This window comes from Xyrauchen texanus, chromosome 4 (genome assembly GCF_025860055.1).
Source record: "Xyrauchen texanus isolate HMW12.3.18 chromosome 4, RBS_HiC_50CHRs, whole genome shotgun sequence".
Classification (NCBI taxonomy): domain Eukaryota; kingdom Metazoa; phylum Chordata; class Actinopteri; order Cypriniformes; family Catostomidae; genus Xyrauchen; species Xyrauchen texanus.
This window is the reverse complement of record NC_068279.1, coordinates 13,393,386-13,406,131: the sequence shown is the minus strand read 5'-3', so window position 1 is coordinate 13,406,131 and position 12,746 is coordinate 13,393,386. Positions and strand designations below refer to the sequence as shown.

Here is a 12,746-nt window from a genome sequence, read left to right as displayed (position 1 = left end):
TAATTATTGTGAGAAATCATTAACGTGATCAGAGTCTTTACATTATTAATAATGTATAAGGCAAACTAAGCAAATTTGTTATTTCAGAAGAGTGTATCAAACTGGTAGCCCTTCGTATGACTCAGTACCCATGAAGTAGCTCTCAGTATCAAAAAGGTTGGTGACCCCTGCTCTATATAAACTCTCAATCTACATCAGGGGGGTAAAGTAACGAATTACAAATACTCACGTTACTGTAATTATGTAGCTTTTCCCAGGAATTGTACTTTTTGAAGTACTTTTATGTTTACTTTTACTTGAGGGCATTTTAAGTGCTGTAACTGTTCATTTAATGCGCTATTTTCCCACCGTCTGCGTTCCCTACTTCTCTGTCCTGATTTTATTTGTATCTGTCAACATGATTGGCTATGAGAGTCTCATGATTCCCGTCAAATCAAATCACACGTAAAAACTTTCTAACGGGAAGACACGCAGGCTTGAGTGAGGTTTCAGGCAAGATAAAATTATTTATAATTATGCTTAGCCTTATTAAATTTTTTTTCTAATGCCTGATAGAAAAGTACCAACATTTGTAGAGCAATACTTCAGGCAGAACATTCCACCAGTCACAAACTTCAGAATATTGTACATCATGCATTAGAATGAGAACACAAATATTGCTGTGCTTAAAAGATATAGGAACTAAATCAATGTGGAACATTGTATCTCAAAAGGAGGACAATGTTGCCCCCCATGTGCTACTTAAAGAAATAGTTCTCAAAAGTGAAAATTCTCTCATCATTTCAGGTAATGCGAGTCAAGCTCACAATCAGCTGATGCTCAGCTGATCACGACATCTACGTACTAATACAAATGAGATGCATATCAGAGCAGTCCTATTTCAGTCAAATAAATGTATTTATTGCCTTAGCTCTGTTTATTCTCTTATTCAACACCTCACCCACACACGTTCACAGTGTTCCCCCAGTGGACTTAATTGTAACTGCATTTTGTAAAGATTTGGTAAGAGATTCAGAGGGAAAGTATGTATATACTTCGGCATTGCCCACGGCAGGAAAATGTGCAAAGGAAAAATGATTTGTGATAATCAAGTGTATGAATACTAGATTTTCCGTTGCATCGCTATCTTTGTTTAAGTGGTCTTGATATCGATTATTAAATCCAAATAATTTTTTTTTTACTCTGTGACAACCATGTGACAATATGTGACAACCCCCTGTAATTAAAAAAACTTGCATGTTCCACCAAATTTCTTGCTATGCAAGTTTAAATGTCTTTGATTTGTCACTGGCTGGTAAACTTTCAGGATTAAGTAGCATTGTGGTTAAGCAGTTATTTGCATCCTTTCACTAGATGCGTTTGGTTTAACATGTTTTGTGTGTCCAGTGAAGAGATCCAAAAAAGCCAAATAACCCCCCCACCTCCTGACAAACAAATCCCATTTCCCCTGCCTTCTAAAAAAAATCTCCTCAAACGCCGCTACCTCGCCCATCTCTTTGCACCATTCCCTAAATGAGGGTGCCCCAGCCGACTTTCATTCCACGAGGATGATTTTTCGACCAATCATGACTCCGGCTAGGACTCAACTTTTTAAATATTTGTCCTCAATAATAAGTTGCGACCCACCGCCCAGGATACAGAGTCTGGGTCTAAATGAAAGTTCAGTGTTCAACACCCCCAACCAAAATTCTTGGATCTTTACACATCCTCAAAATACATGTATGGTGAACAATCCCTTTAAGCTATTAATCAGTAGGGGCTGGCTGGTTTGGAAACAGATGTTGGTTTGCTGTTTTTAGTAGACTCACATTTCTAAAAAATAACTTTGGTAACAGTAATTACTTTGGTTGAATAGTTAAGCTTGATATGTGCAGTCAGCAGTTCAATTTGTGTTAACATGGAGATAATGGAATGAGAGTATTTTTTCTTCTTCTCGCCATGCTGTAAAAAGGACCCAAATTATATTTTTATGTAATTAAAGCTTGCTACTTTTTCACACCATTCCATCATTTTATGTTATATAAAATGTAATCTAACATATCTAATAGTTCTCTTATACCTTATTTGTCCTTTTGTTATATTGCTTTAAAAAAGGTAATGAGACACCAATTTGTCGACCATATTCGTGGAAAGTGTAATTTACCTTTTCAAGGATAAACTTACAGAGTATAATCCAGAGTATAATGCATAGCACATAATTTATATAACACATGAAATTGGATGTTGATCATGTGTTTAAATGCATTTTACTTTATACAGACCATACAAGTGATTAAAGGTGTATTACAAGGCATTAAAATGAATAAAGAAGACATTTTTAATTCACACACACTCACACACACACAAATTCAGCAAAAAAGAAACATCCCTTTTTCAGGACACTGTATTTTAAAGCTAACTTTGTAAATATCGGAATAACTTGACAAATCTTTATTGTAAAGTGTTTAAACAATGTTTTCCATGCTTGTTCCTGAACCATAAAGAATTAATGAACATGCACATGTGGAACGGTCATTAAGACACTAACAGCTTACAGATGGTAGGCAATTAAGGTCACAGTTATAAAAACTTAGGACACTAAAGTGACCTTTCTACTGACTCTGAAAAATACCAAAAGAAAGATGCCCAGGGTCCCTGCTCATCTGCATGAACGTGCCTTAGGCATGCTGCATGGAGGCAAGAGGACTGCAGATGTGGCCAAGGCAATAAATTGCAATGTCCCTACTGTGAGATGCCTAAGACAGCCTACAGGGAGACAGGAAGGACAGCTGATCATCCTCGCAGTGGTAGACCATGTGTAATAACACCTGCACAGGATCGGTACATCCGAATATCACACCTGCGAGACAGGTACAGGATGTCAACAACAACTGACCGAGTTACACCAGAAATACACAATCCCTCCATTAATGCTCAGACTGTCTGGAATAGGCTGAGAGAGGCTGGACTGAGGGCTTGTAGGCCTGTTGTAAGGCAGGTCCTTACCAGACATCACCGGCAACAACATTTCCTATGGGCACAAACCCACCTTCACTGGACCAGATAGGACTAACATAAAGTGCTCTTCACTGACGAGTTGCGGTTTTGTCTCACTAGGGGTGATGGTAGGAATCGCGTTTATAGTCGAAGGAATGAACATTACACTGAGGCCTGCACTCCGGAGCGGGATCGATTTGGAGGTGGAGGGTCCATCATGGTCTGGGGTGGTGTGTCACAGCATCATCGGACTGAGCTTGTTGTCATTGCAGGCAATCTCAACACTGTTGGGAAGGGAAGACATCCTCCTCCGTCATGTGGTGCCCTTCCTGCAGGCTCATCCTGACCTGACCCTCCAGCATGACAATGTCATAAGTGACGTTCCTGGACCACGTGGGTGGCCATCACCTGCCCGAGAGAAGAGGTCGGTGGCGGGCAGTGAAAGGTGCCCTCAATGACCTCGTCAGCTTATCATGCACCTCCGGGATGAAAGGGACCCGAGGAACCAATCGTCTATCCGTGAGGGCTGCAGGGATGACGGAGGGTTCCATTCCAACCCCACGCTCACGGTGGCCCGGGCAAGCATGACCCGTGCCGACTCGAAGGTGGCAGTCCTGTCGAATCTTCAGTGTCAGACGGCGGAGCGCTCTCCAATGCAGTGGCGAATTCGTCATCCAGCTCTGGGGGCTCGATGGAGTAAACAGACTGCCTGTGAGGCGAGCCGCTCTCACCTCGAGCCTGGATGGTAGTCAACGAGTGTGCCGGGGGGGCGGGTGGTTCGTGGGGATCTACCTCGCGAAACCAAGCCCACTGCAATCCATAAATCGCCTCCATCGCCAGCCGGGTCGTCCTCAATTCCGTGGGAAGAAGGAGCGATGTGGGGGATGGCTGGAGTGGCGTTCCTCTTTAAGAAGGAAAGCAACAACTGCAACATCACCATGGTTAAGTTATCGCAGTGAGAACATGAACCATCCACATATGCCACCTCAGTGTGATCACGGCCCAGACACACAAGGCAGCGTCTATGACTGTCAGGAGTGGTAAGAAATTACCGCATCCAGGAACTACACAGGAGTGGAAGGACATCTTTACAAAGACGCATCCTGAAAAGGACGTTCAACGCCAGCTGTGTGTTTGCTCTTTTAGAGAAATAAACTCTTTTAGGGAAAATACTCCCTTTTAGAAGCACTGTCGATGCACCCAGGGTCAAACTGCACTGCCGTAGCGAGAAGGAGAAAGCCACTGATATGCGCCGTAGATCCAACAGCAGATGCTCTACAGAGGTGAGTGGAACAGAAGTGATCTCAGCTTGCTGATCTCACAACCGCTCGGCTCCAAAGAAGAAATCTGAATGAACAGATGCACGATTCCCTCCTTTTATACCCGTATGTCCGGGGGAGGGACATGCAAATTCTGAGGTAGCTGAGGCCTTCAAGAAAGTCGAGTGAGCGACAGACGGGGAACTGGCACATCTGGTGGAGTCCATGAGGAGAAGGTGCACTGCCATACTTAATGCAGCTGGTGGCCACACTAGATACTGACTGTTACTGTTGACTGCCCCCCCACCCCCTTGTTCAGGGACACATTATAAAATTTCTGTTAGTCACATGTCTGTGAAACTTGTTCAGTTTATGTCTTAGTTGTTTAATCATTTTATATTTATACAAATATATACACATGTTAAGTTTGCTGAAAATAAAAGCAGTTGAAAGTCAGAGGATGTTTCTTTTTTAGTATATATATATATATATATATATATATATATATATATATATATATATATATATATATTTATGATCAGCCACAACTTTAAAACCACTGACAGGTGAAGTGAATAACATTTATTATCTTGTTACAATGGCACCTGTCAAGGGGTGTGATGCTGTATATTAGGCAGCAAGTGAACAGTCAGTTCTTGAATTTTATGTTTTGGAAGCAGGAAAAATGGCAAGCGTAGGGATTTGAGCGACTTTGACAAGGCCCAAAGTGTGTTGGCTAGACGACTGGGTGAGAGCATCTCCAAAACGGCAGGTCTTGTGGGGTGTTCCCTTTATACAGTGGTTAGTACCTACCAAAAGTGGTCCAAGGAAGGACAACTGTTGAACCGGCAACAGGGTGATGGGCTGAACCTGCTCGTCTGGCACCAACAATCATGCCACGGTCCAAATCAATGAGATCAAAATTGTTTTCCCATTCCGATGGTTGATGTGAACATTAACTGAAGCTCCTGACCCATATCTACATGATTTTATACACTGCACTGCTGCCACATGATTGGCTGATTAGAAAATTGCATGAATGATTGTTGGTGCCAGATGGGCTGGTTTGAGTCTTTCTGTAACTGCTAATCTCCTGGGTTTTTCACACACAACAGTCTCTAGAATTTACTCCGAATGGTGCCAAAAACAAAAAACATCCAGTGAGCAACAGTTCTGTGAATGAAATGGCCTTGTTGATGAGAGAGGTCAACAGAGAATGGCCAGACTAGTTCAAACTGACAAAGTCTAAGGTAACTCAGATAACTCAGTATGCTATTCTGAGATGTGGGTTGGCACTGTTTTGGCAGCATGAGGGGGTCCTACACAATATTATGCAGGTGGTTTTAATGTTGTGGCTGATTGGTGTGTGTGTGTGTGTGTGTGTGTGTGTGTATATATATATATATATATATATATATATATATATATATATATATATATATATATATATATATACGCTTCTTTGGTTTTGACAAGAAAATAGAAGGTTGTAAAGAATCAAGGGGACAGGATTAAAAAGGATCCATTTCTATATCAGGAAATGGACACTTTGAAGACTATGATTAAATATTATAATTAAATCTCTCTTTTTTCTATATTCACATTTTCTCTCCTGCTTTCTCTCGTCTTGTCTCTCTCTTTCAAGATCTTCCTTCTAGTCCTGTGGCCCAGTTTACCTTCCGACCCCTACCCCCTCCTCCTCCCCCACCGCACGCCTGCACCTGTGCCCGTCCAACACTGGCTGCTCTTCCAGAGGTGGTGCAGAGGAGCACACTGCCCGCTCGATGCCAACCGCTAGACTCTGGAAATAAAGCTGGACAGGATGACAATGGGCAGACACACAATACCTGGGCACTGAACAGCAACATACCACTAGAGACCAGGTGAGATACAGTACAATATCACACATACTCAAACCTTCATTCAATATTTGAATTTCATTAAGACATTATTTAGTATGTTTCTTAAGCAGTTTTCCTCATGGGGAGCTGCTCCGTACAATACAGGTGATTCCTGGTTTTTACACATAGGTTTTTGACACATATTTTGGTCTTATTTGGTACACACAATGTAGGCAAAACCTTACACAATTCTTTAGCTATCTAAATGGGGACATGCCATATACTTTATTGGTTTTATACAAGATAATAATTAGATTATCCTAAACCTGAACCCTACCAATAAAAGAAAACCTTAAGCATTTTTAGAATTAAAAATATACATTTTCCAGTTGAGGATGTCTCTGAATGTCCCCAAATTAAGATTTTGTTCACTTTTGGGGATAGTTTTTGGCCCAAACTAGGCTCAAGCAAACAAGGTGCATACACTCACACACTCTGCACATTTACTACCATAAAAGACCAAATGAATAAAGGCAAATTTAAAAAAAAAAAAAAAAATAAAATATTTTAATTTAAAAGATTGGTAATAGAATAGAGAATTTATAATCATACAAAATTACAATATGGACGTGTGTTTGGGGGGGGGGGGGTGACACTTTAAAAGACAGATGGAGTAATATGACGAAGATGATGAAGATTGAGAGTTTACCAACTCTTCTGATATCAAAAAATGGAAGACTAAATAAATGATGTAGGATAGACGTGTCTGCTTTTATGGAGGAAATTAAGCTGTCCGCTTAGGGTGATTGTTTTACACACAAACCCCAAAGATACTGATGAAAATGAAAGCTGTGTGCGTGCGTGCATGCATGCGTGTGTGTGTGTGTGTGTGTGTCAACAAAGCACAACTGCCACATACCTGCAGTGATGGAGTTATTTTTTTCAGGAAGATTTCTCAAATTGTTTAACTGCTTTGGGATCTTTGTAATATTCACCATTACATGAATCCAGCTGTTTGCGAACAAAAGCTATTAACAAATTTCATATTATGGTGAATTATGCTAGGCAAAGCAGGACCTTTTCTTAACTCACCTCTAGCAGCAGGCAGCAATAGAATCTTTGTGTCAGCGGCTATTAGTTGAACGCTGGGTAATTGAGCCCTTATGTATTTTTCCACCAGCTTCAGTCCTGTTTTTCAAACATCACTTTCTGCCATACAAAAAGAATAACATGTCTGAAAGAAGCTAACAGCAGGTAATGTAAACTTGCTTACTGAGTTTAAATAGACACAAACAGTGTCTTGGCTCATAGCAGAGCGCAGAGCGAATGTCACCAATTCAGATGTTATTGTTGAGATTTGGGGGTTAAAGAAAATGAGATTTACCAATTTTGTAGAGTGCTTTGAAAATCAAGCCAACTGCCCCATGAAAGTCCTCAGGTTAAAGGGTTGCCTGAGTGATTCTGGCCCATTTTTAACAGCTAAGGAGCTCCCTTTTGGAGTTGAGTGCAGAATGACATTGGTGTTGTATCGGGAACGTGTCATCATCATGGTGATGTCTATTCCTGCTGACATGTTGCTCTCTCCCAAATGAACTTTCTCAATTAAATCTGGATCAATAGAGCAAGATTAATTCACAGAGGAGAATCACACCCATCAGCATATTTTTCTGAACACTTGCCGATTCATTCGCCATAGTGTACACTAAATATGTACACTATATACAGTACAGAGTTTCCGCTAAGAAATGTTGATGCCAACCAGCGTGTCCGGGAATTATAAATTTTACCAAACAAATTTGAAAAAAATCTGGTCATCTTAATTCGGTGTTTATTTTGCTTTGTAACGCAATGGACTACGAATAATATGGAGCATAATAATGACACAATCAAGTCAAAGGAACAATAAACATATAAAACAGCAGTCATAGAATTAGCATCTAAGGTCATGTCCATACAAGTATGTTTTCTTTTGAAAATGCATCTTTTGTTTAGGCCTTCCATCCACACTGAAACTGTTTTTGACTGTGATAATGGAGCTTTCCAAAAATGCTCTCCATAGTAGATACATTTAAACCTACTGTCTTTGCGTTGTAGTGTGGACAAGGAAAATGAAGATCTCTGAAAACGATGACGTATTTGATGTCATTTGCCACAATCATGTGATCCATTCAACTCAAAACAATAAAGATGGCAGCTCAGGTTGTAGCACCATTGTTGCTAGTGCTATTTACTTGATTAGCGTTATTAAATATACTTAATTATTAGTGTTGTTAAAGATACTTACTTTGTACAACCTTCACTTTACATTCCTTCAAAGGCAATGGGAAGTTTACATAGAATTGCTGTCCGGTGGCGGAACAAGAGGACAATTGCTTTTCAAACTGTACATGGAAAGGTACATGTGCAGTAGGGGGAATTAAGCATTTTCAGACGTTTCAGTGTGGACAAGCAACTTTTGGAAAATGCTAGAAAATGGCAGTGTGGGCAGAGAACGTTTCGAAAATGAAAATGCCGTTGTTATATGTATACGGATTAATGTGAACGTAGCCTAATTAAAAAAACATTCAAAACAAAAACAGATGGCAAAGTAAAAATCTAAACTGCAGTTTGCCACAAATCGTTTTGTTCACCAAAAAATATTAAAATAACAAAAATCATTAGGTTATTTCATAATTTCTCACCTTTGCTAATTTCTTTCTCTTTGTTTTTATGACTATTTTTGCTTCGATTTTTTTGTAGCACAGACGCATTTTGCTACCATCGTGAAGTCAAATGTTGCAGTGTTTCTCTACTGCCTGAGATGCACATAAGACTGGTGTCCTTCTTCAGAAGACGGCAACACAAAGTTGTTTTAATGCGATCCTGAAGTGAGAAGCTTCTCACTGTGGGCATGCGAGATGGGAATTGTTCCAATTTTATTTATACCTTTATTTTACCAGGTTAGTCTCTTGAGATTACAAGATTACAAATTTATTTTACAAGAGAGGCCTTGACAAATGGCAGCATAAAACATTGTAACAATAAACATGAAATACACGTTAAAATATACAATATTTGGGAAATAAAATAAAGTTAACTATACATTAAAACATTGACAGTCACCAAAGTCGCTGTCTAAAAAGTCTCTGACTTTACTTTTTTAATACATTTAAAGACACTAGGTTATGTAATTTCCATGTTTGTTGAAGAACATTCCAAGAAAATACAAGATACATAAACTTTAAAACATGAAATAAGAATAAAAAGTAATACACATATTGAGAAAAGTTATATAAAAATAAAATAAAAAGAATAAAATAGGGGTCGTTGATGCTTTGTGGCAATATTGTACTGTACATTCTGTCTGACAATTTTTTTTATTTGTAGGACATTGGCATGTTTTTGTGGTCAAAAACCGCTATTTACTGGATAATTGAAACTCTTGATACATTATATGTTTAAAAGTGATGTTTTCTAAAACCCTAAACCTCATTCTCTGAACCAAATGCTCAGTGGCCTAAACACTTTTGTCGAATCAATCACTCTTGGCAAAACCTTAAACAAGTTTAGGTAGTTAGACACCATTTGCCAAACTCATCCACTCTTTCTGCAAAACGGTAAACACGGGCGGCAAATGTTAAACACATCTACAAAACAGTTGTCATTGTTTACACACAAAGATTCTGTCACGGTACGTGGTGCTGAGAGAAGGAAGGATCCAAATGCAGGAAGGCGGAATAGGACTTTTATTTAAATAAGCAAATTACAAATCAAAACTCTCACGAGAGTGAGAAGAATAAACAACTGAAAACAACTGGAACTGGAAACAGGGAACAGACCAGAACACGCATTGCAACACAGTGAAAACAATCGAGCAAAGACAGAACAACAAAGGAGAGAATATATAGGAACTGGTAATTGGAGGCAGGTGCAAATGGTGATGAGCTGTCTGGAGAAAAAATCAGTTGTCCTGGCAACAGAGCTGACATTGCACCTATGCATGGCACCTGCAAAACACAAGAGGTAGAGAGAGGGAAACACAGACACACACACCAACACATGACAAGACAAACAGAAGGGACTGTGCAGCCCAGACTATGACAGTACCCCCCTCACACACAGATTATGCTGGGCAGTGGTCAGACAGGATGTGGGTTGCCACTGGGAAGTGGTCAGACAGGATATGGTCAGCGGCTGGGCAGTGGTCAGACTAGATGTGGGCGGCGGCTGTGCAGTGGTCAGACTGGATGTGGGTGGCCGCTGGGCACTGAACGGACTGAGCAAAATTTGTAACTGGTGTCTGACAGGTGCTGGTTTCTGAGCTGAGCAACAGACTTGTGGCTGGTGTTTGATGGGTGCAAGCTACTGGGCTGAAAACCAGACTGCTGGCTGGTGTCTGACAGTTGCTATCCACTGGACCGAGCAAAAGGTTGGTCGATGGCCGCTAGGGACTGGACAGGATTGTCTATGGTCACAGGGGACTGGAAAGACTTGTCGAAAGCCAGTGGGAATTGGACATGCTCGTCGACAGCCTTAGGGAACTGGATTGATTCAATGACCACAGGAAACTGGACAGGTTCATCGATGGCCATAAGGAAAAGGATAGGCTTGTCGACGACCACAGGGAACTGGACAGGCTCATTGATGGCCACAGGGAACTGGACAGGCTTGTCGATGACCACAGGGAACAGGACAGACTCATCAACACCCTCAGGGAACTGGACAGACTCGATGACTACAGGAAACTGGACAGGCTGTGCTGCGACCATCATGGTCATGAGTGCTGACAGTGGCAGGGGAACAACATCCATGACCGGGAACTCTGGCAGTGACTGAGAAACGGCCTCCATGGCCGGGAACACTGGCAGTGACTGACAAACGGCCTCCGTGGCTGGGAACACTGGCAGTGACTGAGAAACGGCCTCCATGGCCGGGAACGCTGGCAGCGACTGAAAAACGGCCTCCGTGGCTGGGAACGCTGGCAGCGACTAGGAAACGGCTTCCCTGGCCGTAAGCACTGGCAGCGACAAGGGAACGGCTTCTGTGGCCTTGAGCACTTGCAGCAACTTAGAAATGGTCTCTGTGGCCGTGAGAGCTGGCAGTGACTGGGAAACGGCCTCCATGGCTGGGAGCAGTGGCAGCAACTGAGGAACAGCCTCTGTGGTCGGGAACGCTGACAGCAACTGAAAAATGGACGCCTTACTCGGCTTCCTCCTCCTCTGGATGGTCGAAATCACTGCAGTGGGAACAGCCTCCTCCACATCCTGGCGGTCAGCAGCGGCCTCCTCTGCCTCCTGATGGTCAGCAATGGCCTTGAGTAGGGGGGCTGCAGCTGACTCGTTCTTACTCCTCCTCCTCCATTTACAGATCATAGGAGGACTGGAGATTGGACTTGTTGAGGGTGGGACGATAGTATGGTCTGCTTTGGGAAATCCCTCCTGGGATGGGAGCGCAGACGCCCTGCACTTGTACAGGTGGTCAACAAAGTCCCAAAAACCCAAATGCCCCAGCTTCTCCATCTACCCTTGTCTGAGAGGTTCATTGTGGCAGATGTTATAAACCTCTTTAAGATCTATATCATCATAGTTCAGCTCGTCCGCTGCAATTAACAACCCACTTGCGAATTCCCTAATGCCAATTCCCCTCTGACAGACATTATGAAGGTGACACAGGTGCTTTGAAAGTTGATACCAAGAATGGATGGAAACAATCTGAGAGGCAGAGGAGGAAGAGTACAACCAAGAAGTATATTCAGATAGTATTCGGAAAACTGTGATAGACCAGGACTCAACATTACCGCTTGTCCGGGACAAAGGGATTTTTGAAGGGGCGAGTGAAAGAGAATTTTTCTTGCCTGACTGGACAAGCAAACTGATTAAAACAGCAATAATAAAAAATAACCAGCTGCATTTGTGATAGCCTAGGCCTGTCACTTATTAGAATATTCATATTCTTATTCTGCTGAGGCACTTAGTTTGAAGGTAGGCCTTAAAATACATCCGCAGGTACACCTCCAATTGAATTCAATTAGCTAATTAGCCTATCAGAAGCTGTCAAAAGGCTTGATATTTCTGGAATTTTCTAAGCTGCTTTAAGCAGAGTTAACTTAGTGTATGTAAACTTGTGACCCACTGGAATTGTGATATATCCAATTAAAAGTGAAGCAATCTGTCTGTATACAATTGTTGGAAAAATTACTTGTGTCATGCACAAAGTAGATGTCCTAAACTTGCAAAAACTATAGCTTGCTGTAAACATTTTTTTTTATTTACTTCAACCTAAGTGTATGTAAACTTCTGACTTCAACTGTATAAACTTTATTGTACATGGTAGATCTTGCTGCAGTAACATATTGAAAAGCAGGGATGCTCATAGAACTATGAGCATCCCTGCTGTTAATGGTGGCGATGGAGGCTTTTCTTTATTTGACTACCATACGTAACATAAAAAAATTATCATATGACAATAGCCTCCTCCTCTACCCAGAGCAGTTTACATTTCTGTCGCACAGAATTTAGTTGATTGCATATGCACATTATTAGGTTGGGCATCAGTCATAATTTTACTAAATGATATGACATAAACTTTGACATGTTACTTGAGCATGTAACTTAAATGTCCTTTTTTCTCTCTTACTTTTTAAGTAATTTATTTACTCAGACAAGTGAATGACCAATTTACTTGTCTGAAG

The 12,746-nt window shown here is 41.3% G+C and overlaps 1 protein-coding gene across 3 annotated transcripts in view; it reads left to right on the top strand.

Moving 5' to 3' along the window:
- The window catches only part of tenm1 (teneurin transmembrane protein 1), a 291,251-nt gene that overhangs the window by 133,991 nt on the left and 144,514 nt on the right, over positions 1-12,746 (top strand). For all 3 annotated transcript variants that reach the window (XM_052114410.1, XM_052114401.1, XM_052114419.1), the window contains exon 4: positions 5,881-6,118. In XM_052114410.1, the coding sequence (XP_051970370.1) occupies positions 5,881-6,118 (238 nt within the window). The remainder of the gene's footprint in view (positions 1-5,880; positions 6,119-12,746) is intronic.